Source organism: Alternaria rosae (genome assembly GCF_020736505.1).
Source record: "Alternaria rosae strain MPI-PUGE-AT-0040 chromosome Unknown BKA58scaffold_9, whole genome shotgun sequence".
Taxonomy (NCBI): domain Eukaryota; kingdom Fungi; phylum Ascomycota; class Dothideomycetes; order Pleosporales; family Pleosporaceae; genus Alternaria; species Alternaria rosae.
The window spans coordinates 1,173,252-1,196,212 of record NW_025763578.1 but is presented as its reverse complement, the minus strand read 5'-3'; the positions used below and the strand labels follow the sequence as shown (position 1 = coordinate 1,196,212).

The 22,961-nt window shown below is 52.3% G+C and overlaps 12 protein-coding genes across 12 annotated transcripts; 8 read left to right on the top strand and 4 right to left on the bottom strand.

The window, feature by feature from the left end:
• Positions 1 to 1,050: 1,050 nt before the first annotated feature.
• Positions 1,051 to 2,446, top strand: BKA58DRAFT_321543 (uncharacterized protein; the record flags this gene model as incomplete). Its single annotated transcript, XM_046167815.1, is given in 4 exon segments — positions 1,051 to 1,367; positions 1,379 to 1,591; positions 1,640 to 1,864; positions 1,918 to 2,446. The coding sequence occupies 4 exon segments, from the start codon at positions 1,051 to 1,053 to the stop codon at positions 2,444 to 2,446; spliced, it is 1,284 nt and encodes a 427-aa protein (XP_046022091.1).
• A 975-nt stretch (positions 2,447 to 3,421) lies between these two features.
• On the top strand, positions 3,422 to 4,114 carry BKA58DRAFT_404910 (uncharacterized protein; the record flags this gene model as incomplete). Its single annotated transcript, XM_046171877.1, has 2 exons — positions 3,422 to 3,527; positions 3,582 to 4,114. The coding sequence occupies 2 exons, from the start codon at positions 3,422 to 3,424 to the stop codon at positions 4,112 to 4,114; spliced, it is 639 nt and encodes a 212-aa protein (XP_046022090.1).
• Positions 4,115 to 4,404: 290 nt separating this feature from the next.
• BKA58DRAFT_321713 (uncharacterized protein) lies at positions 4,405 to 5,079 on the bottom strand (the record flags this gene model as incomplete). Its single annotated transcript, XM_046167827.1, has 2 exons — positions 4,405 to 4,573; positions 4,631 to 5,079. 2 exons carry the CDS (start codon positions 5,077 to 5,079, stop codon positions 4,405 to 4,407), a joined length of 618 nt encoding a protein of 205 aa, XP_046022089.1.
• Positions 5,080 to 5,250: 171 nt separating this feature from the next.
• BKA58DRAFT_239722 (uncharacterized protein) lies at positions 5,251 to 6,311 on the bottom strand. The gene is made up of 2 exons (XM_046166648.1): positions 6,083 to 6,311; positions 5,251 to 6,029 (listed from the first exon to the last, which is right to left on the bottom strand). The coding sequence occupies exons 1-2, from the start codon at positions 6,208 to 6,210 to the stop codon at positions 5,414 to 5,416; spliced, it is 744 nt and encodes a 247-aa protein (XP_046022088.1). The 5' UTR covers positions 6,211 to 6,311; the 3' UTR covers positions 5,251 to 5,413.
• Positions 6,312 to 7,132: 821 nt separating this feature from the next.
• Positions 7,133 to 8,162, top strand: BKA58DRAFT_239686 (uncharacterized protein). The gene is made up of 2 exons (XM_046166646.1): positions 7,133 to 7,403; positions 7,456 to 8,162. Exons 1-2 carry the CDS (start codon positions 7,322 to 7,324, stop codon positions 8,082 to 8,084), a joined length of 711 nt encoding a protein of 236 aa, XP_046022087.1. The 5' UTR covers positions 7,133 to 7,321; the 3' UTR covers positions 8,085 to 8,162.
• Positions 8,163 to 8,409: 247 nt separating this feature from the next.
• Positions 8,410 to 9,697, bottom strand: BKA58DRAFT_239700 (uncharacterized protein). Its single transcript, XM_046166647.1, has one exon. It carries the CDS (start codon positions 9,548 to 9,550, stop codon positions 8,684 to 8,686), a length of 867 nt encoding a protein of 288 aa, XP_046022086.1. The 5' UTR covers positions 9,551 to 9,697; the 3' UTR covers positions 8,410 to 8,683.
• Positions 9,698 to 9,872: 175 nt separating this feature from the next.
• BKA58DRAFT_391457 (uncharacterized protein) lies at positions 9,873 to 11,532 on the top strand. Its single transcript, XM_046170921.1, has one exon. The coding sequence runs from the start codon at positions 9,879 to 9,881 to the stop codon at positions 11,145 to 11,147; it is 1,269 nt and encodes a 422-aa protein (XP_046022085.1). The 5' UTR covers positions 9,873 to 9,878; the 3' UTR covers positions 11,148 to 11,532.
• A 729-nt stretch (positions 11,533 to 12,261) lies between these two features.
• Positions 12,262 to 14,754, top strand: BKA58DRAFT_443195 (uncharacterized protein; the record flags this gene model as incomplete). The annotated part of the gene is made up of 3 exons (XM_046173960.1): positions 12,262 to 12,879; positions 13,791 to 14,396; positions 14,467 to 14,754. The coding sequence occupies 3 exons, from the start codon at positions 12,262 to 12,264 to the stop codon at positions 14,752 to 14,754; spliced, it is 1,512 nt and encodes a 503-aa protein (XP_046022084.1).
• A 513-nt stretch (positions 14,755 to 15,267) lies between these two features.
• BKA58DRAFT_239619 (uncharacterized protein) lies at positions 15,268 to 18,079 on the top strand. Its single transcript, XM_046166644.1, has 3 exons — positions 15,268 to 15,502; positions 15,558 to 17,403; positions 17,454 to 18,079. Exons 2-3 carry the CDS (start codon positions 15,705 to 15,707, stop codon positions 17,846 to 17,848), a joined length of 2,094 nt encoding a protein of 697 aa, XP_046022083.1. The 5' UTR covers positions 15,268 to 15,502; positions 15,558 to 15,704; the 3' UTR covers positions 17,849 to 18,079.
• Positions 18,080 to 19,631, top strand: BKA58DRAFT_239620 (uncharacterized protein). The gene has a single exon (XM_046166645.1). It carries the CDS (start codon positions 18,310 to 18,312, stop codon positions 19,603 to 19,605), a length of 1,296 nt encoding a protein of 431 aa, XP_046022082.1. The 5' UTR covers positions 18,080 to 18,309; the 3' UTR covers positions 19,606 to 19,631.
• Positions 19,632 to 19,946: 315 nt separating this feature from the next.
• BKA58DRAFT_391450 (uncharacterized protein) lies at positions 19,947 to 21,551 on the top strand. The gene has a single exon (XM_046170920.1). It carries the CDS (start codon positions 20,085 to 20,087, stop codon positions 21,456 to 21,458), a length of 1,374 nt encoding a protein of 457 aa, XP_046022081.1. The 5' UTR covers positions 19,947 to 20,084; the 3' UTR covers positions 21,459 to 21,551.
• Positions 21,552 to 22,384, bottom strand: BKA58DRAFT_391449 (uncharacterized protein). The gene has a single exon (XM_046170919.1). It carries the CDS (start codon positions 22,338 to 22,340, stop codon positions 21,759 to 21,761), a length of 582 nt encoding a protein of 193 aa, XP_046022080.1. The 5' UTR covers positions 22,341 to 22,384; the 3' UTR covers positions 21,552 to 21,758.
• Positions 22,385 to 22,961: the final 577 nt, after the last annotated feature.

Below are 22,961 nucleotides of genomic sequence, written 5' to 3'. Positions count from 1 at the left end.
CGCTCATAAAGCCATTATAAAATCCGACAGTGTGTTTGTGAATCTATTGTACTTGGCCTGGTGTAGCTTCAGTTGACCACTTCTCCTTCTGCGTGCCAAGTCCTACTAGCACATCAGCGGATATTTTCCTCGTGTCTTTCGGGTCGAAAATTCCCGGCGCTATGTTGCGCCATCGTTTGAGCGAAACCTAAGTATAGCGTGGAGATGTTCTCTCGAAACAGCTGAGGGGAAACCTATCAGCTCATTTGGGTGATTATGTAAGACAAGCTAACTGAGCGGTGCAGATCTTCATACGTCACAATCCTCTCAGGTCAGTCACCGCCAAATCCATCAGCACGACTTCCGGGCTTTTTCTGTCGCCTATCTACCTATCGCCTACTCATTAGCTGAAATGCAGTCAGAGCCATACGTTTTATGAATTTCTCGATACTGTGATGTACGGCTGCATCTTTTCCACGTAATGACGATGAACCTAGAAGGCTGGCAAGTGCGCTCGGCCGGAGGCACAACCACTGAAAAACCACCGAGATCCGCAACTTTAAAACTCGCGATGGCCAGAGTGTCATAATGATCGCGATCGTCACTCAGCTTGCGGCAAAGACAATGTTGGCTTGCTGTTGAGGAGAAGCAAATCAAAGCCACCGCAACGTCTCTTTCACAACTCGCCCAATCAGCATATGCGGCCCAAGACCGCGACAGCCATCCAAGATACTATCGACGTCATCATAGACCGATGTTCTGCTCGAGGCATCTCAAGCGACCCAATTCCGTCGTAAGAAGTGTTCGCATCGAGGTGTATCGTGATGTGCAGAGCTCAGGTGTCCCTCGATGGAACGCCTATCATGCACGCGCGTCGACAGTCCCTTGTCGTTACCGGATCTTTACATCCTGAACTTTGTGGGGTAGCGCCATCGGCTCCGCGATCCCCCAATAGTGCAAGCCACCGGCCGCTTCAAACAACGAAATTTTCTTAATAGCTTTGGTAGGCTCTACCTCACATCTCGCAATGCATCCCACGTCATTCGCAACGAATGCCTCCTAAGACTCCCCATGGGCGAAGAGATCGCTCCACCCCAAGGTTTCGGTGCTTGGGGTCCGTTTGTTCGCGACAATTACCGCCCTATACGTGTGACTCGCGCAGACATAGCAGTAGCAGCTGCAGCGTTTGGTCTGACCAACTTCTTCGCCATCACCGCAGCTTTCATTGCCATTAGGCAGACGAAAGCATGTCGGCGCCCAAGGACCAGTGTGTATATCTGGATGGTTTGGCTGGAAATCGCAGCTTCCGTAGCTCTCGCCATCGAGTGTCTGTTGTATTTGTTGAGGATCATAGAGCCTAGCTTTTACTTCTTCTTCTCTGTCCGCAAGTATACCGTAGCCTTGGCATCTGTACTTGGCTGACATCAGCAGTGCTTTGCTGGGTTTTTCAGATTCAGTTACTGCCTCAGATTATTATCAATCGCATTCGTATCATCCTTGGGGACCGGGTCAAAGGCCGGCGCCTCATCGTAGGTGCCGCCATCTATGTGACCTTGATCAATATCAGCGTCTTCGTTATCTGGATACCAGCGCGACTGCAGATAAGCCCAAGGTATGCTTTCAATCCGTGTTCCATGATTACGCCCACTGATGAACGCAGCTGGGTTCGGATCAACGCTATTTGGGATCGCACCGAGAAGGTGCTGTTTCTTCTCCTTGATGGATACCTTAATTGGTACTTTATTCGCGTTGTGAATGCGGATCTGGTGAAGAACGGCTTGAGCAAGTACAATCGTCTGGTCCGCTTCAACAAGCGCATCATTGTCGTCTCTCTCCTGTTGGACGTCTTGATTATCGGTGCAATGAGCATCCCTAATGGCTTTGTGTAAGTCTGACTTGCTCATGCGCACACTCGCTCGGCTCAACTAATTGTCACAGCTACGCTATGTTCCACCCTCTTGCATACCTGGTCAAACTCAACATAGAAATGTCAATGGCTCACCTCATCAAGACCATAGCCCTGGGCAGCCCGAACCCCGGTAACGACCCTTCACGACTCTTGACTTTCTCGTCTTCGCCTGGTGAAGACATGTTCAATGCTGATATGTTTGCGGAAGTACCGCAGCAACGACGTTCACTCGTTCGCGGTCTGTTCGGCAGCGACCATATATCGTTCTCCCAAGAAGACGTCCGCATGCGAAAACCGGGAGATTCTTCTACAGGTAGCACATCCGTGCCTGATTATGAGCTGCCGTCTCGGAAACCTAGAGCGGAAAAGGAGCTCGACATGAGTGGCAGCGATAATATCAGCTCTGAAGAAAAGAACAACAAGAGAACCCACGAAGAGAATTGTCGTCAGGAGAGCAACGTCCCGACCAGGACTAGAAGTCTGGATGGAGGACCAAATATCCCTATACCGGCGGCAGTACATCTACCTGATCGAACCCACATGTCGGAAATTGGTTGAACGTTTCTTACGAATCGCGATATTCCTCACCTAGTAACTACTCAGACCAGGCTTACGATCGGCCTGACGCTAGTGCTACGTCTTGTTGCCGACTACGAATCGCACCGAGCCCACTCAACGCGACCCGGAACTATTGACCCCCCGGAGGGATGGGGATTGGGCCAGTGACGCTCCTTGTTTTTGAAGCAAATCGCCATTACATACGCCCCTTGATCGTCATGTAAGAGGTACGAGGCTACATGCAGGCTTCTCATGTCACACAGCGTCTTCGTGTCGCTTGAGCGCACGATGGTCATCTCCAAGGGCATAAGAGAGTAGCACATATACTTATCAGTCCTCCGCACGAGTCTGCATATGCTAGAGTAATGCATACAAGTACCCGAGGTCAGACATGTTGCTCATTGAACGACAAACTCTTCGAGCCAGGCCTGTTCCGATAGTATTGGGGGTTGCTTCTACGACATTACCACAGCACACGTGTCACGGGCGGCTGCTTGCCCGTGTGCCCTTGGGAAGATTTCACACAGACTATTGTGATGAAGTGCAACAACGCACACGTGCCGCAATACCCCTGATCTACATTATTCTTTCGTTTGGCTGCCGATCAAGCACATATAAATTGGTCAAGCTCGCTCGTACAAGCGCTATGGGTACTTAAGGCTGTGAAACAGACATGCCGCGAAAGGAAACATGCGCGTGGTTTACGTAGCCGACCACCGAAGACTATCGACTTAAAGAGATTGCCTTCCCGCTTGGTAGTCTGTGTCATGATTTCGCCCGGTTAGAGATAGGTAGCACATACGTACTACGAGAGGACGAATCAAAGTAGTGTTTGATGTCCATGTATAAGAATGGGCATTACCCCATCCTACCCGCTCCCGATACTTGGTTCTACGTACACAGAACCACCCCGAAGTGATATTAATCGAGCGTATACGCCGAGGTCCCGTACAATACATCCGCTGAGCCCTTAAGATGAAGCACCAGTTGTCTTTCGTCGCTCTCTTCGCCTACGCCGCTGCGGCGCAAGGTATTCACGGCGAAGGCCGCATCAAGGAGAAAAGATTGAACGCAGACCTGTGTATGTAAACTCCTCTCGTCCGGTCAAGTCAGTTTCAGAACCTAACAACCTCAGATTCCGTTCCCGCCCCCGGCTCAGTGTACGCAGGGCCGCCGCCGTCCTCCGCCGTCGATAAGCCCACAGAGCCTACCGACATCACCTCCGATGACTCGTGCTCCACCGCCCTCACCACCATAACAACCACCCGTACCGTCTCAGTCGTCACTCAAATCCCTTCCAGCCTCGCTAGTGTAACCGGTACTGTCGACCTGAGCTCCTTCGGGCCTTCTCAGTCAGCACCTACGACGAGCGTGACCGCCGTTATAGAGCTTAGTACTTGGCTTGTGCCCCAGCCACCGAGCGGTACGGCGACGGATTTCGTTCCCGTTCCTAGCAGTGTTGCGTCTGATGGTGAGGAGAGTAGTGTTGAGCCTCCGTATGCTCCTGCTCCTACTGCTAGTATTGAGCCCACGGAGACTTCTAGCGATGGAACGACTTCGTCCACGTCAACTTCATCGGGTCTGCCAGTGTTTACTGATGCTGCTGGGGTGGTTGGGGTGCCGGTGGTTGTCGTTGGGGTTTTTGGATTGGCGGCTTTGGTGCTGTAAGAGGAGAATGTATGTGGTCACTTAGTATTGGAGGTGAAGGTAGAAAGTAATGTTATTAGCAGAGGCGGTTTTGATATTTCTCAACAGCTAATTGAAGGAGCGTGTTTGCGATACGATAGTAGACTTTCATGGTCTGATCACTCTCCTCGACGCGTCGTGTCCTGCTCAGAGCCATGAGACACGCTGTCCAAGTGAAGAGAGCTGCGTTCCATATGTTACGCGATATGAGGAATGACCTCTCCCTCTTATCATCCACAGAACGACTCTAATGTCGGCTCTATAGCACCAGTCTATGCTCGCCAGTTGGGGTCTTCAGCCTGGAGGGCACGAGCAATAGCCTCATCATCAGCCTCCTCAGGGTTGATGCCAATTTGAGCTTCCTCGCCAGTGAGAGCAATGGAGCCTTGTTGTCTACCAGTCATGCAGCAAGAGTAGAACAAGCTAGCCCACAGGAAGACCCTATAGAAGCACTTTGATCAGTACACACACTCGTAGTATCGGATAATCAGGACCTACCAGTTGAAGAAGTTCAACCAAAGCAACAGTCCCTGCCATGTGTTGATCTTGACTCCGCTGATCCACAGTCCCCGCTCGCCAGCGAAATGCGCATCTCCCTTTGCCGGGGTACTAGCGACATGTCCGATGAAGCCTATGACTGACATGCCAATCGCAGCCGCCATCTTGAAACACTGGTACTTGATATACCTCTGCTTGGAGAGAGTACCAGCGACAGCGCGCCTCTGTTCTCGGCGGACGAGGTAGACGGTGGTTATGGAAGTCAAGAGGGGCGTGTAGAGGAGGCTCAGAGTGAAGAACTTGCGCTCCGACGGGATCACGAGGGTGATGAAGGCAGCGACCACGGCGAGGACTGCGATGCCCATTTGGCAGTTTTGGATGATGCGTAGGCGGGGAGAAGCATCGCGAGGGAGGGCGGAGAAGGGCCCGAAGCTCGTGGGTAGGTTCATGGAGGGCATCTTGATAGAAGGTACGCCGTTACTTTCGCGGTGGTGGGAAACGAGAGAAAGCAGATGTAAGCACACGATGCGGGTCTCGCAGCGTTCTTTATCGTGGGGCTGGCAGCTTCACCGGTTGCGCCTCAGGAACAACGGGATGCATATCCCTGCAGCCACAGACCTCAGAATCCCAAATTTGGCATCTTCCCATACTCCACTCTCGCGCCCCTTGTTGGGAGGTGGTGCGCGATTGGGCCGGGTGCCTGGAACTGGGGCGCGCGATACCGCAAGCGTGTCGCGTAGTTTAGGCGGCCAGCATGGCGTAGGCGGACGTCGTGTCAAGCTGTCAGCACGCGATCTGGTTTGTGGCGAGCGAGGCTAGGAGTGTGTAGGTGTTGATGTATCGAATATGTAGCCCGGCGGTTGTCGATATGGTGGTGAGGAATGCAGGCCATTCGCTGCTTGGGGACTGGACGGATCCTGGGCTGTCAGCAATGCGCTCAAACTCGAATAATGCGATGAAAGTGTCAGTCGGCTTTGTGCCATCGCCACCGCTCGAATCGTCGAATTGAACATCGTCGTAAGACTTGCTCGTGGTTCCTGCTCTTGTAATACTTGTGTTTACTTTTGCAATTTGAGTATGCGTTGTTTCTGCTAACGCGCCATGTTCTTTGCGCCTAAGGCAGTGCTCAACAAGGCGTATTGGATCATCGGTAGCGTTAGCGACCTCAAAAACCAGCATGAGCAGCCATCCGTTCGTATCGGTCGCATGATCAGGTTTCGAGACCGATGAGGATTTCGACCAGATCCTCTCGCATGCAAAGCGACTCATCTGCGCTAGATATGGCATGAACTGGATTGTCCTCTTCGTCGGGTGGTTCAGCGCATACAGGTACTCGGTAGATGCGAGATCTTGGACGCTTGAAGTCTCGTACAAGGCTAGATAGTTATCCAGGCCATCGCTGGGGTTTTGTGAGCGGTAACGGCGCGCGCGTTGGAAGCCCGGGAGGCATACACGCTCAGGCAGGTGCTCGTTGGTCCACAATCGTTCAATGCATCCGAGTCCACTGTAGTAGGGTCGATGGTTCCCCATAGAATTAGGATACCGTTAGTCGTTCGCGACGAGACTGAGGGAGATGCCATCTCATGCTAAGGCAAGTTGGGCGCTGCGAGGTTCACGACCCTGGCCAACCTTGGGTTGCTGATAATACAACTAGCTACAATTTCAGTTTGATACCAATTGTGCGTATGTCGGACTATGGCCCAGAAGACTCAAAGGGATGACTTTGCCCAGGCTGGTGTTATTGCACGCGCGCAGTGCTGCCCTTATCGGACCTTACGGTGATTTACCATGTGGGGCAGCTGTCGGCTGTTCCTGCAGTTCTCCGCACACAGATCATCACACGTCTCTTCTGTGCCAACATACCCTTACCCAACATGCCCAAGGGGGTGACAAAACGCCCTTCACCATGCGACAAAGCCTGATGAAATGAGCGATCGGCAATCCGCTTGTTCGCCCGATGGTCGCGACCTGGAACCGGCAACACCCTTGCCTCGGCCGGGGAGAAAAACGTCTCAGTTTCTGCCGGTGCCATGAAAGTCTCGAAGGCTATGCGCTTCGCCACGGCGCGGCGCATCGCCAGATGACCTGCTCGTCGAATCGTGCGCGGCTGTTACGGCCGATTGAAAATTACAATTTCGCTCACCTGTATCCGAAGGTCGTTTAAACACGCGCTAGACGTATCTCCCATATCCTACACGCTAGTAGAAGACCGCGCATACCTCGAGGAACAAACTGGATCAAACACTCTCGCGCAGGGAACCTGTGAACAACATTTGGGAGCCGTGACAAGCTCTTGTCAACTTCATCTACCGGCACTATGAGCATGACAACGCACCCTATGCCTGCTAGGTCTGCAATATTAATTGGCTGGGTAGCTCCGCTGGATGGCATTGTCTCATTTCCCGTCAGATAGCCCACATAGCTAACGCAGATCGACCCTAGCAATCAGCCTATCTGCGGCAACTAGCCGAACAAGCCTTGTTACCAAGCTCAGGGGAGAATATTAAGAAGCCATGCGCCTCCTCGTAAAGGCGTCGGTACGCCGTCAAGCCTCAGCTCCTCGTATCGTCAGTCGTTTTCGCGACCACACATTCTTTTATACCCAATCCAGTCATTCCTTGAACTTGCGCAACGTCCTCTATTATACCCTAATCTAATCCTTGCCTTTTTACGAGACCCACCAAACCCACCATGCGTCAATCCATTGCTATCCTCTCCATCCTGGCAAGCGCGGCTTGTGCTCAAGACGTCGTCAGCTTCTTTTTCCCTGGTGGTACGTCATTCTGATCCGAGGAAATTCGCAGATCAAAGTCTAACAAGTGTAGGCTACGACGGCATCGACCCTGTCGCAACCATCAACACCGCCAATCCCTCTACTACCGAGTTCCACATCGCGTGCCCAACCGGCGCCGACGATGAAGAGTGCGGCTGGGGCCCTGGCCTCGATGTCACCATCCTTTCGCAAACGCGCTTCCAAGCCCAAATGTCCACCGACACGATTTCCATGAGCCTCGGATGCGACTACAACGAGAAGGCAGTTGAGATGACTTGCACGGTGAACCAGCTTGGAGGCAATGACGATACCGGCGGTAAACCCATCACTGCGACACTCTCCAGTGACGACGTGCAGTTCCTTTCTGCTACTGTCGTTGCTGGAAACAGCCTCTTGACTCCAGCTGGAAGTGCCGTTCCAAGCATGACTGGCTCTGCGCAAAGCGGCAGCACTATTGCTACTTCTATAAGGAGTGCTAGCGCAGGTGCGATGACACCCAGTGGATCTATCATGCCGACTAGCACCATGGCTTCTTCGGCTTCAGCGTCTACACCTGCTGCTAGCGGATCTGGATCGGCGTCTGCGTCTCTGCCCGAGAGCACCGGTGCTGCTCACAAGTACGGCATTGAGGGCTCTGCGCTGCTGGCTCTTGCTGGTGCTGCTGCGCTGAACTTCTGGTAAAGGCGGCAATGAGGTAATTGGTAGATGATAAATAAATGTTAAAGAAGAGCATTATTGGCAACAATGATGTTATTTATCAATTTCTCAGCACCTGACCGCGACCGTAGTGTCAGTATATAGCTTACTACCTCTGGTATTGAAGGTTTCCCGTCAACTCTAATAATCGAGTTGAAAGTTTTTGTTCGTTGATAGACGACCAGTACTCACTGAGGGACAGCCCGGCTCAGAGCGCCAAACAGTCCACACATCCTGCCCAGTTACGGTATCCCGAGTCCGAACATTTTCCAGCACGACGGTAGCAGGTACAGGTCCTTCGATGAACCGATGCAACTCAACGACACGCAGCCTATCGAGGCGATAACCCAAAGCACATCCGCAAATTTTCTCCGCGAACTTGAAAGCCAACGCATCAGCTGGCTGAAAGACTATGCGTTCCATTGTGTATGGGGCACAGCCTCTAGTAAGCAAGTACGCTGGAGAGTTGAGACGAAGCGCCTGCAGGCTTTTGAGCCCTCTACACAAGTACCTGAGCTTTTTCCCTTTCTTGCGTTGTAACCTTCCGGTTGGATTGACGTTGTCGTTGCATTCCCAGAGGACGGTCAAGTCTGTGATAGGCGCGACGTCACCCTCAAGGAAATTCGCAAATGGGTGATGTTGATACACAGCCAGTCAAGGTTGGTAGACAAAGCCAGACTGTTTATATTCGTCATGCCCAGACCTTGACTTAGCCGATGGATACCAGTTTCCTTCTCTCTGTTGAGAAACCAGCCAAGATTGTTATACACATTGTCCTTTTCCCAGCGACCAAGGTTGAAACTAGGGGCTGCTTTGGCGTAGATCTCGGCGGCTTGCAGTTGAGGCAAAGACGCCAGTATCAAACTAGCGACCATCAGCTCGCTCGGGCAAGAGAGGCTCTGGATCCATCGCGCGTGACCGGCACCGTATTGCTGGGGGCCGTCAGGGAAAGTGTACACAATGTCGGCCATCTTCGCTGCTAGGCTACCTGGGATATGATCTGATGATTCGCTTAAGTACTGCAAAGGCCGTATGGGTACGCCTCTCCTTATCCATATAGATAGAGTGCGCACCTGTTTTACTAGGTCGGGTCGCTCAATGATCGTGCGCAAGAAGTAGAGCATGGGTGATGGGTAGAAGCCGTCGCATTCGCGGTCTTGTACTTGTCGTGGAAGCGATACATTCGTGAACAAGGATTCTTGAGCAATGGGTAAAAGGCTTTTATAGGTCAATGCTAGATGCAGTAGTGACTGCGTGCTTCCTCTATGTTGCTGGCGTGTCACTGCGGCACTCTGAGGGGGTATAGCTGTCGGCTGATCTGTGAGATGAAGAGCGAGCGAAGTCGTCGAGCCGTAGCCATCTTCTTTGGAAATCTTTACGTCGGGCTCTAGGTGGCTGGCGATGTGGAAGAGGAGTTCTGAGCGGTACGTGAGCTTAGGATGAGCGCTCATATAAGATACATCCTAACTCGCTGATGTTACAGTTGAGGTAGCGCCAGAGTTTTAGCCCCGACGAAGCAAGGGTGTAAAATGGCCCTAGAAGGGTCCGCCGCAGACTGCAATTCGCGTATGTAACCCGAGACGAAACTACTTAGGCGAGAGGTCCGCGGACGTGAGAGCGATCGCGGAAAACCCGCGTTACGGTTGTGCCATCGCCAAAAGCTCTTTCCTCTCTCACTACCAGACTATTAGAAGCCAACCCAAGGCAGTTAGCGTGGCTCGAGTGTGGCTCAAGGCCACAACAACAATTTCCAACCTTCTACACTCACAAGCGGAATCCATGAATCTGAATATCCCGGATAAATCTAACTCGGAATCTGCCATCATGTCGCAATCCAGGACCGCGATACTGCAACTCCCCGATGAGCTCCTGGTCGATATCGCAGACGGAGTTGCAATCGTAGAGCTCCATGCTCTCTCGCTCGCCTGCTATCGTATGCGTCCAATCATGCAAGAATTACTGATCAAACGAGCGACTGTCGCGCCCGAGAACGTATGGAAGCTGACGGGAATGTTGCGAGCTCACCCAGACCTGGTCGCGTCTTTCACCCACCTTCGCCTCGGACCAATGACGATGGATGCAGCACGTGATATGTATCACACACACTCTGTCGCTTGGGATACCTACAAGAAGTGCAGTGATCACGGCGCAAGAGATGCGGCAAAATCGATAGTGTGTTTCTTCGAAAGCATGACCGCTCTCTTTACTCTTGCGCATAGTTTGAAGGCTATATCCATGAGTGCGATGGCCGACACTGTCTACAATGAAATCGATAAGGCACTTCACGCGTTCGGCAGTCACAACAAGCCTACAACGATTTCAGCCTATCGATTGATTCGACAAGCGAGATCAGATCTTCAAGCGCGACTCGAGGAGATCAATGTCGGAGCTAGTCTTGTCAGTGACTATCTGCATAACAGCCTGATCATGGGCTTGGCCCCGGTTGCCTTTTCGAGTCTCAAGCGGCTGGTGATCCCATACGAAGGCCTGTTCGACAAAATATGTGTCCACGACTGGGATACGTTCGGACATCGCTCTCACGATCCAGCAACGACTGCGCTTCATCAGATACTACCTCCATCTCTCGAGTCTTTTCATGTGAGCATTAGCCATAAACGGCTGTGGCCAGATACACAGTGGCTCGACAGGCTGATAGCTGATGATGTCAACTTTCCCAAACTGCGCGAAGTCCAGCTACTGTATCCGTATAACATCGTCTCCATGGGCTGGCATTATAGATCCATGCCCTTTTCCAACAGAAAGGAGCTTCCGGCTGCGCTTCAAAGATGGCAGGCATCGCGTGTTAACCTGACCACCGCGTTCGGCACTACTAAATTCCGGGAGGTAGGATGGGAGCCACCGAGCGGAAACCTGAGTACCGCCTTCGGGACCAGGAAACTTTACGTGGACGCAAGACAGACGGAAAGACATTATATCCCCGGTGATCTCATTCCTGTCATCGAGAAGTGCTTGGCGACTACACATGATCAGCTGGAGAACGAACCTGAGATGATGGCAGCACTCGGCTATGAGTTAAGGTCCATTTGATGGCGCCGTCTTCGATGATTCGTTGGAGCTCTCTACACTATGAATGAGACAAGCGCTGCAGTGGTTGGAAGGGGTTGTTCCGGCGATTCAACGTGGAATGACGACCTGATTCTGTGAAAAGCGGTGGCAGCGGACATGTTAGGGCGGCTTTGGTCAGTCAAGCTGCGATGACTAAAATAGCTGACAACTTAGAGTGAATGCAACAGCCAGGAAAAATGTTACGGGTCTTCATAGTTGTTTTGCAGTGGTGCAGTGCCAGGTGTCGTGTTGGTGTCGTGAAGGAGCGATGGGTTGCTCACGCCCGTCTGCTGTTGCGCCCGCGCCCTGACATCATCAACGGTCCCCACTCGCTCCATCCCCCCTGCCTCCCTTTCGCCATCTTCTCTCTTCTGGCCCCCCACGATATGGAAGTCCAGGCCCTCTGGCTATTTCTTACGCCTGGCCCCCGATGCCCGCGCAGACGATCCCACGAAGCCTATTCCAGCTGCCAGCTTCACATATGACGACATGTTCGCGATGCTGCGCAGGGGCTGTGTGGCCGCACGCGCGTGAGCTGAGGCGCACCCCTTCACGGCCACGATGCGCGACAGGGGCTCAGCAGTACAACCATCGCTGTGATGGTCTAGATTTTCGTGCGACGCACTCGATATGACGTCGGTAGAAGCCCTAAATATACGAAAATATCGGACAGAGCTGCCGTGCTCTAACGGGCTCGCATACCATAGGGCTGCAGACAGATAGAGGGCGCGTCCATGGGTCCAGACCGCCATCGTCGTGACCGCAGGAGCTAGGTATGATGTAGTTGTGGTGTGTACGAGGTCGATCAGGCTCACTTTTGCGCAAGGCATCTACTTTACGGTGTACCTGTTGTGCCAGAGAGCGTGAGACGAAGCATGTGGAGAGTTTCTGATCTCGATGAGAGAGATCTGGACTCTTCAGACCATGGCTACGTCGTTGACGACGAGGTTTGGTATACTTCGCATTGCGCTGACTTCGAGTCTACAAAGGTAAGCGTTGTACACTGACATGGGGAAAGCTATCACCACCTTTAGAAATATCGCACATTCAAACCCTCACTACGGAATCAGCCTCATACCAGTGTCCTCACTTCCACATGCGCGAACCAGGATACACGTCGTCCACTTCAATCGAACCCAACAATCGAAACGGCCCAAGCCTACCTCCGAATGCCGACCTCAGTATCATAATGACACTTGAGAGCAAACCCCGGCGCTGTACGAAGAAGTATCGCGCGATCAAGCGGCCTGACGGTATCATCGTCGAGCATCCTCGATATCGACCAGCAGGCACGTTGCAGAAGCCCACAAGGAATCCCGAACGGAACTTGGTCTCGTCAAATCACGTCAGTACACAACACAAGCACACACAAGGAGCAAGCCCAAATGATATAAGGTACGACCTCGTGGGCATGGGCATGAGCATGGGCATGGGCACATCTGTCTTCGTCGTACCCGTCGAAGATACGGGCCGTGACAGCTACCCTATGCTGAGGGGAGGGAGGGGAGGATACAACGAGGTTGCACGCGAGCTCACTCCTGTTCATTCCATGGCCAACGAGTGCAAACAGCAGTCCTGTGACGACTTTACCCCGATAGCTCGCTTCCTTAGCGAGCGAGGGCCCTGGAGTCCTTACTCTTCTCGAGAAGATACAGGAAAAGACCATGGTTCCTACTCGGCTGCAGCTTCGTCAATGTTAGTGTCAAAAAGGAAGGTGCTGTGGTGAATATCAGATCCACGCTCCTGGGCTCCCGCCTATGCAAGGCATTGCAGACGAGGGATATTATCCGGTGGTCGTGTGCTTGATGTGTCTCGTTTAGACACTTACAATCGGAACCCGAGTGCCGGACCGATGGCCGATGGTTGTATGAGTTGTGGCTGGGATACTGGGAATCATCACTGCACGACGGGCCGGGGAACGTGTGGAGCAGCGGCAAGCGATCATACATCTGCATTTTTCCAGACAAACGCCTGTAGTAGTACGAACGAGCGTGCTGATTGTGTCGCCGCTGAGTATATCAGCCAATTCGCAACTCGATTCCTGTTTTACTCTAACATTTGCTTGATATTGCCATGCGCAACGTCGCTACCACGCTTGCCGCAGCACCGACGAGACATGACCCATGATGCGCCAGGCGTTGCCAATCCTGTGGCAGTACCTTTCTGGAGTGCCAGCTCCACACAATAGCTGTGCCGCGCTCGTTTCGCGCCTGCATTTATCATCTATGTCAGGATTGCCCTCACCCCCTCCTCAGCGCGACGAAACCTGAGAAGGCCATAAACCCCTGTGCTACTCACTACAATCACTAGTCACTTGATGCTCTAGCAAGATGGCGGTATTTGGTGTCCTCGACTCGTTTCCAGGTAGCAAAACAACCCTCCTCTTCGCAATAGTCGGGCTAGCCTTGACAGCGTACGCTACTGGCGCACTATCCTACTCGCATCGCGTCCCTAGGAACGCGCGACCTCAAGTCAGACCATCTTCCAGTCGTTGGAGCTCTTGGTTTCTGGACCCGAAGATGGGAATGGTGGAGCGAGCGACGCGACCAGTCCCAGACGGGGACCTTCTCCTTCCACGCTGGACCGAACATAATCGTTGCGCCTTCAGGAGATTAAGGGCTTCAGCTGTTCTTCGAGTCGAAAGATCTGGGCTTCACTGAAGGATATGCTGTGTTGTTTGGTAACTCCCCCCAAGTTCCCAATACCATTACCAACGAGGACAAGAATCTCAGCTTCGGCGCCATTGTCCATCGCCGTCTCAACTTCTTCTTAAAGAATGATCAATTCCGTCGCAAGCTACCTGTTCTGATATCCGACACAAAGCATGCTCTCGAAGCCATCAAGAACGAGCCCAGCGGCCGTACCAATCCCTTCGAGAGCCTGTATCGCATCGTCTTCCGCCTCACCATCAGCATGGTAGCCGCTACTGAGATTGCAGAAGACCCTCAGATACTAGAGAAGGTTCTCAAGATGTTTGAGATGATTGAAAGCAGCGCTACTGCTACGTCAGTCTTGTTCCCGAAGTTCCCTTCACCGGCTCTCATGAAGCGGACCTACGCAGGAGCGCAACTCTATACGATGATCGACAAAATCGTCAAGAAGCGTGCGGCGAGCGGCGAGAAGCACGATGATGCGCTGCAGTACTTGCTGGATCAGGGTGATCGCGCCGAGAGAGTCGCTCAGTTCGTCGTTGGAGCGTTGTTCGCTGGTTTACTCAACAGCGGTATCAACGTAGCCTAGGTAAGTGGATCTGAACCTGCCTATGTCTAGTACAGGCAGAACAAAAGCTGAAGCCAACCAGGTAATGCCCTATCTCGCGACCTCAAGCGAGTGGCTCGCCAAAGCGAACGACGAAGTCCGCAGTAATGCGGCGAGGTACGCTAAGAACCCGAACGGACCCTTGCTCCAGCAGCTCGACGACGTACCTATAGAGGCACGAGAAGCAGAGTTTCCAGTCATCGACATGTATCTGGGAGACTCTCTACGTCTAAACCTGCTCGGCACGGCGTTCAGGCGGAACATCAGTGGCAAAAGTATACACACGGGTAACGGCGACGAAATCATCCCACCCGGCGCATTCGTTACATAAGCCCCTGGCGATATAAATTACGATTCAGAGATCTACCTCGATCCGCAGAAGTGGGATCCAGCTCGTTATCTACCGGAGCGTGCTGAAGACAAGAAAAAGGCAGCCCGTGGCTTCGTTGGCTGAGGCTCAGGACGGCATCCGTGTTTGGGCATGCGCTTTGCGAGACTTGAGCGGAACATCATCACGGCGTAGTTTATGGCTACTTTTGACTTCATCCTTGAAGACGAGAGTGGCAATGTGCTTAGTGTCGCTCCTTTAGTTGATCATAATGGGCGTTTGCTCATAAGCCTAAGGAGCTGCAGTTCCTTAGGGCTGTGACGAAGGAGATATAGGCGGTATATAGTCGGTAACTTGAGGGATGATTCTTCTTTGGGAAGAGTACCTTCCGTCGCCGCTGTCGGTCTTGGGCATGTGAGCACTGTCTTTCAGGGTGGAGGTGACATGACGTACCGGGATGCGACGCGATACTGCAGCATCGAGCAAGGTTTGAAGCGATACGAAATGAATACTCTTATACCCAAGCGTGCGCGTAGCTATCGTTTCTTATCTTAGTAGAGCATGCGTGTCAATGGAAAGAGCATTAGAACGAGTCACCTGCTTGTATACTAGCGGCTTGGCGCGGACGTGTCACACCCTCCTCGCACCTCAGTCAACGAGCAGCCACGGTACACATGTTGCACAACACACTTCCTTTCTCTTCAAACTACGAAGCAAAGACGGCCTTTCACAGGCTAGGGAGGTCTTTCAAGTAATACCCCGCTACATTTACTCGATTACGTCACCCGATAACTGACCATATGCAGGTACCGCGGTAGCCGCCCTTGTGACTGACCCACGGTACTCACATGCACACATGGATATTTGCCAGACTACCGAGTAATATACCAGCGCGATAATCTGCGCTTCAACTCAACCGCCCAAACCACGTCTCATTCTCACTTCATACCGCAATGGCGCCGATGACGCCACCCAACTCTAGTCCCAGGAAGCGACGCGTAGCGAGTCCGGCAAACGGAGTCAAGACACCACCTCTCTCACGGGAAGCCGCGATACCAGAAATCAGTCCCGAAGAACCCCAAGATGGCGACCAACACGATACGACTGCGCTGTTGAACCAAGTCGACACCCACCTTGTCCAAAATAACGGAATGCTCTGCCTACCATCCGAACTTCTTGAAGTTATAGCCTCCAACCTGCTCGGCACTACGCACATCTTCAATTTTGGGCTAGTCAACAAACGCCTTGGAGGGATCGTTCAAGAGATCATCGTGCGAGAGCTGATCGTGTCGGGAAGGAACATCAAAGGCTTCTTGCGAATGCTTAGCTATCACCCGGAGCTTCTCAACAAGGTATCTAGTGTTAATCTTGGGGATTTTGGATGTAGTCACTACGCAGGCTGTTTCTGTGCGAACTCGAACAGTCTCGACCTGGACATACTGGAAGGTCTTGGCGCAGCCATCTCTACGACTACCGGACATACCGCGGACTGGAGTCAAGTTCGGGAAAGCAACGCTTCAGGCGGCACCACCTGGAGGAAAGAACCAGCTTTCTCCCTTGATCTTCTCGCGATATCGTGTCCCAACATCAAATCGGTCACAGTTCAGCTACCAGAAGCGAGGTCGTTTCCCTCCAGCCAACCGCCACGTCCTGTTCAGCGGGCTCCTCAAGTCTTTCCGGCGCTTAACCCTGAGTTGCTACCCGTCGCTCCATTTCAAGGCCCAGCGCTACAGCTGTTTCAGGCCAAGCTCGAATCTCTCACAATCGCGGAGAACACCAGATGGAAAGGGCCACCCACCATGGAGGTTCTCGGGTCGCACGATGCCAAATGGCGGAATATGGGAACGCACATAATCACACTGGCGAACTTCTCAAGATTGAAGTGGCTTGACATACCCATGGACATTCTTGGGCGCCCATACGACATAGTCTTCTCTCCTACGGGCAACCCTGCGGCAGCGTCACGTCTAGCAGCGAGTGTCAATGATGCGCTTCCGGCCAGCAAGACTTTGGCGGAGCTACGTTCCAAAGTCATGCCACCCACTATCCAAAACATTCACCTGCGCTCATGTAACAAATGGACGTTTGCTCTTTTGCAAAGGATTAACGAAGTTCCTGTGGGTGACCTGAGACTCAAGCACATTGAGCTATCTTTCAACACGCCGTGTAAACACCTCATCATACAGTGCAATGCTTCTGATCTGGGTCGGCTAGATTACCTTGATCTACTTACGAGCCTCGATCGCAAAGGCATCAAAGTGACCTTCCACAGTGGGCCCCAAGAGGTCTCCGGTGACATGCGCAAAGAACTCGAGGCGTTTTATCGTTTACGGCATCTGGAAATATGGCGCTGCTCAGGATCATCCGCGCCATTCTCCGAGTGGGCTCCAGAAGCAAGCAGACAGCCGCAACTGGCCTTTGGCGTTAGGGTCTTCTTACGCCACGTCGACCACCACTCGCAACTCCTGAACAGCCCTACATTTGATTTGAGGCTGTGGGCACAGGGTGCATTCTTTCACGGTATCAGGAACAGCAAGTGGGACCCGCAGCTTCAAGATCCAAACAAGAAGCAAGTGATGATCGACTCTAGTGGATGGGCTGACAGGGCTCTTGGGAAGCGTGCGTTCAGGCGACGGCTTTCGCCGTTACTGAGTGAGTCTGGGTTCGGCGCGGCAATGACATGAGACTAACGAGCATGGCAGACCTGGACACTTTTCAGTTCACCCTCCGCTTCGAGCAGAAACTTGCGCCCATCGCTAAAGAGACTCTATTCCTTGGTTCGAGCTTTGTCACCACGGAGAGTACTAACGCACAGTTTTCAGATCAGCACAGAGACTCGACGAAGAAATCGTGTGCGAAAGAAGAGCAGACAAAGCGGTCCAAGAAAGCTGAATCCACTGAGCTTGCATCATACATTACCGATAAGACGCAGGGCTTGGAGGAGGACATAGAACGTCTGCAGCTAGAATCTGTCAATATTCCCGTGGCCGCCGAATTCAGTGAGACACAGTGGGCTAGCGTTGCCTGGAAGATACTGCTGCAACCGAAGAAAAAGGCATGCATCAATGACTGTCCGGGATGCCTGGATGATATGTAATGATAGGGTGAAGATGTTCGGTATGTGCCATGGGCTAGGATCCCGGGCCGATCTTCTATCTGCATATGTTCAGCGTGGAGTTGTAGAACTGAGAAAGATTCCAGATAGTATTCATGGTTCTTCGGGAAGAGCAATGGGTATGCGATACGCCGGAGTCATCAGCTGTACCCACTCGCTGGAAAGATCAGGAGTGAAAGATACAAGCCACGTGACACAACCGTGCGCTTCCTCATAACTTTGGTCACCCCACACTCGATGTGACCCAGCTTGTACCAAATCTCAGGCTCATCTTTACATGTAGGCAGCTTCGCAGCCCGTCAGTGATACCCTATCGCTGCCTGTGCGCAAGTCACCACTCGCCGGTGCCTAAATCAGCATTTCAGCCTTTCGCCTACCCCGCTATATCACAGCTCGCACGACCCTTGCTTCACCCTGGCCCGGAATTCTCTAGCTTACCCATCATGTTTCGACCACCTGCATTCTCAAATCCACCCCGCACACCTAGGAGCATCGGCGAACTTCCCGAAGAACTACTTCTCAACATCGGCGCACAGTTCACGGATTTGAGTCGCAACTGGGATCTTGCAAGTCTTGCGCTCGTATCCAAGAGATGGCGACCTATCGCGCAAGAATGGCTACTCAAAGAGCCAAGGTTCAATCTCGCGTTTATCGATCGGTACATGTCAGAACTGGGCCACCGGTCGCACCTGCTCGGTCAAGTCAGAAGCTTGGAGATTTGGAGTAAGAGCGAAGGAAGGACAACCAGAACCCAACATACTACCCGTACTGGGGTACAAGTGTATCTCACCCAACCCAAGTATAATGCGCTCCTTGCTCCGGATTACATAAAGCAGGGCGCTAAGTTTCTCGAAGAATGTGGTGTCATGATCAATCACTTCGCTACCAACAAACGAGATGCGAAGGATTGGCTAGAAGCTATCAGAGATGATACCGTTCCTGCACTATTCGGCGTCCTCATCTGCGCGTTACCCAATCTATGTGAGTTGAAGCTCGGCGACGCATGGCTCATGGACTTTCCTCTCTTCGCGAGTACGCGGTCTGCATCCGCTCGCGCGAGTTATACACTACCATACGAGTGGAATCACAAGTTTTTGCTTGGAGCACTCACAGCTAAGCTGCCTCATCTGACAGTGCTTGAGATACCAAGCGACATGACAGCGATAAGGTACTCCCACAGCGTGGCCACAGTCTTCGACCTCCGCCGCTTCGAGAGCTTGAGAGAAGTCAGTCTCACTATGAAGGCAATACAAGGCCATGGGATTATGCGACAAGGAATGCCAGGTGCGGATCCGGTGGAGATCTTTCCAATAACGCTGGAAGTCCTGCGCATCAGCGAGGCGACACACATCACAGCCAACTTCCTCAACACGCTCTGTCTCGCCAAGAAAACCTTCCACCTACCCAATCTCAAGCGCATCGAAACCTACCACATGGAACATCTAGAGAGCACCAGGTTCAGCGCCGAGCTAGACAACTGTCTAGATCCAATCGACGATGTACGCAGAATATGTCGCGATGCTGAGATTGCCGTGTACCTCTACTTCCCGCCGTGGACTATGACGACGTGGGAGTCTGAGGGTGGTACGCCATGGCGAATGAAGGCCGAGCCGGATGTGCTACATTGTGCGGAGTACATGTGCTGGAAGAAAGCGATGGGGCCTTTTGGCGTGCATCAGGACCCGATGGATAGGGTTGAGGTTGAGTGGGATGCTGATGGAGATGCGATTATGATCTAGAGTGTCGGTGGGTTTGGGTACATGATGACGGATGATATGTGGTATTGTGTAGCTACTGTTGTTGATGCTCGCGGTCTTTGTGCTTGGACACTAGGGCAATGTTGCAGTGGGAAACAAGCAGTGCCGCTTGCATGTAACGAACTGTCGTAAAGTAATTCGATCCGAATAGAGTTCCCAACTGCCATGGCAATATTTTTGCGTGCAATAGCTGCAAAGTGGAATAGAGATGTCGCGTGACGCTTGCCCTTTCTCTATTTTTGTCTATGCCGAATCTGGTATAGCCTGCCTCTGATTTACAGCCCTGGAGGCCTGATGTCCCGCGGGGCCAAGTTTCCAGCTCTGTGTCTGCCTAATTTGAGGACACGCATTGGTTTGTCACGAGCAACGAAGAAAATAATCACACACTTCTGTGCGAGCTGATCACGATTCGTCACACCTGAGGTTACGTTCCCACTTGCGGCCTCCACCACTGCGATCGAATGGCACCCGCGCAAAGAGATTGGTGTGATTCCGACGACTCCGACGACTCCATAGTTGAGTGTTTTGACTACCTGCGCATCAACTCATCTTCCACTTCCGCCTCATCACCAACGCGAAAACTAAATGACAGCCATCTCCTGCGTCTGCCCAACGAGCTGCTGCTGCGAATAGTAGAATACCTTGCGCCTACAAAGGGTTTGCTCATAAACCAAGGGTATGGTGACCGCGGCTATGGGAGCGGATATGGGGTAAGCCGGGAAGAGTCAAAGGAGATTGAGCAGGCGCGTTGGAGACATGGAGCAGAAATCCAGAGTCTACTTTTCGCGAGTCTGACATGCAAGCGGCTCCTCCCAATAGCCCAAGCCATTTTGTATCGCGACGTCTCCCTGCCTCAGCCATACCGCTCGCAGTTGCTGAAGAACAGAGCCCCTTCTTTCTTGGCGCCCTTTTTACGTACGATAATCCATCGTCCAGAGCTAGGCGTCCGTGTGCGCAGCCTGGCTGTTTGGTTCTGGCACGAGTCGCCAGCTAAGGTTCCCAAAGACTATGAGAGGGACAGGCTCTGCAATTGTGGCAGCTGTGAGAAGACATTGAGTAGCGCTGTTGACTTACTCCGGCTATCGATTGAGGAAGAGGAGTCGTTACTAGAGGACTTCATATCTCCTTCAGAGGCTGCAGTGTGTGGCGTCGTTTTCGCGACACTTCCCAAACTTCAGATCGTGGAACTATACACGAAACGTCATTTTCGAGAACCTCCTACTATCGAAAATCGCTTCTGGGATTCAGCGTTCAACATCACCCCTTTAACACAGGGTTTGTCATCCACCAGGTTATCGGCACTCACACTTTCCACTGGGTTTGAAGGTCTCGGCGCGACTCCATTTTCCACTCTCACCAACCTGACTCTCGAGTACGGTAGGACTTGCTCATTCCTCGCAGTGCACAGGGGTTGCTGGGTTAACGTAAATACCCTCAAAGTCATTTTCACAAAAAAGAACTTCTTACCGTCAGCCCGTCGATCTTTTCATGACCGGCAAATGTTTGAGGAGAAGCTGCTAGCCCTCATGGAGAGTTTCCCTAATCTGCGGATCTTCGGGGTCGAGTCTGGCCCAACTCTGGCCTGGTACCCTATCCTGGCTGGTGTCGATACCCTCGCGATTCACCAAGCGGATCAAGATACCCTGGTCTCACTTGATGATTATCTCATGGGCAAATTCGCGCCTCCAAAGGATTTACGACGCCTAGAGGTACATTGGCGTGGCGATTTGGCCCCGCCTGATCATATACTGGCAAAGTTTCCGGAGATGGCGAAGAGGGCGGGGGTCACAATTGTCACTCTAGCTGATGGAGAGGTTTGTGAGGTCCACGAATGAGTACTGGAACTTTCTCCGATGATGGACTTCAGTGGTGTAGTACCATAGAAACATAACATTAAAATCTAACGAATACCAACATTGAATAGCACCATGAAAAGAAGGCCCCAGTGGAGCACAAGCAAAGAACCAGTGATAGACAGTGCGTCGCATTTATTGGAGTCTGAATGAGTGACATGTTGAAACAACAAGACTACATATCGATATAAACATTACCTCGATAGTTCCTTTTCCTCCCTAAACAACTAATGTCCAGCTTTTAACCCACTCTTATCCGCTTTGACAGTGCAACGCATCGACTCAAGAACCCGGAGCCTGGACACAGTGATGATCACCAATGCAGTGCGTGCAGCACAGTCTCGTCTCACCCGGTAGTGCATTCTTCCCGCAAGGAGACCAAGCAGGCAAGCACTGCGCCGGTGGCGGCGTGCAGAACGTCAGCTCCAAGTCCGTCTCAGCCCCACAGACCTTAATCTGACTACCCGCCGGCGGCTCGCCTGAAGCCCACACAATGCTCTCGCAGGTGCTATCCGTTGGCTTAAGCGTCAAAGATTTTCCAGCAAAGCCATCACCGAAAATGTCGCTCATATCGTACCAGACCTGGTTGGTGTCGAGGTTGTAAGCGAAGATAGTTTGGCTGACGTTGGGTTTGGAGATTCCGCCTTCGATAGGTGAGATCTTGAGGGCAATCCCACCGGATTGGGGGTCAGTGCGGAAGGGCTCGCTGTAGGATGATTCGGGGTAGATGATATTCTGGTCGCTCATACTGCCACCAACGGACCAGAGGTAGATTGGATCGGTGCAGTGGTTGGTCACGATGGCGCGACCGGCGGCATTGACGCATGCGACCAGTGCAGTAATCGTAAGTGCGTTGAAGAGCATTTTGAAGATCTTTGGCGACTGAAAACAGAGTTTAGGATTGAAGGTGGATGGTTGTTAGAGGGACAAATGTGACAGCTCTCTTATACTTTGAGTACTCTCAACGCACAGCGTGACCGTGACCGCTCTTCGTATCTGCAGCAACCCTTTCGCTACTTTTGTCTACATCCCACGAGGATCAATGCACCGGTGCGACCGAGTAGCCGACAGCAAACGAAGTTCTTCGTTAGGAGTATTGGTGGCGATCACTGGTGATTGGCCAGCTATTTTCGGCCTCCAATGATGCGCGCTGGCATGCTTATACCAATCACATGGTCCCACGTCTGGAGGTACGCTTATTGGTGTCAGCTGAGGCACGCTCACGCTACTTAAGCCGTACCAGCCGTTTGGGTGTCGGTTTTGTACACTAAGACAGCTCGTATATTACGGTAAGCTAAACAACAACGGCGTGTAGCAGTGACTGGTAGCGACTACCGATGAGAAAGGGCGGGGAAGTGCAACAATGTCGCTCTCATCGCATCAGAGGTATGAATGGCGATGATGTACATACGAGCGTTACACGTTGGCTGTTGTAGAGCCTCTTACATGGACGGGGCGAGAGTGAATTGACTTCGCTCAGCTCAT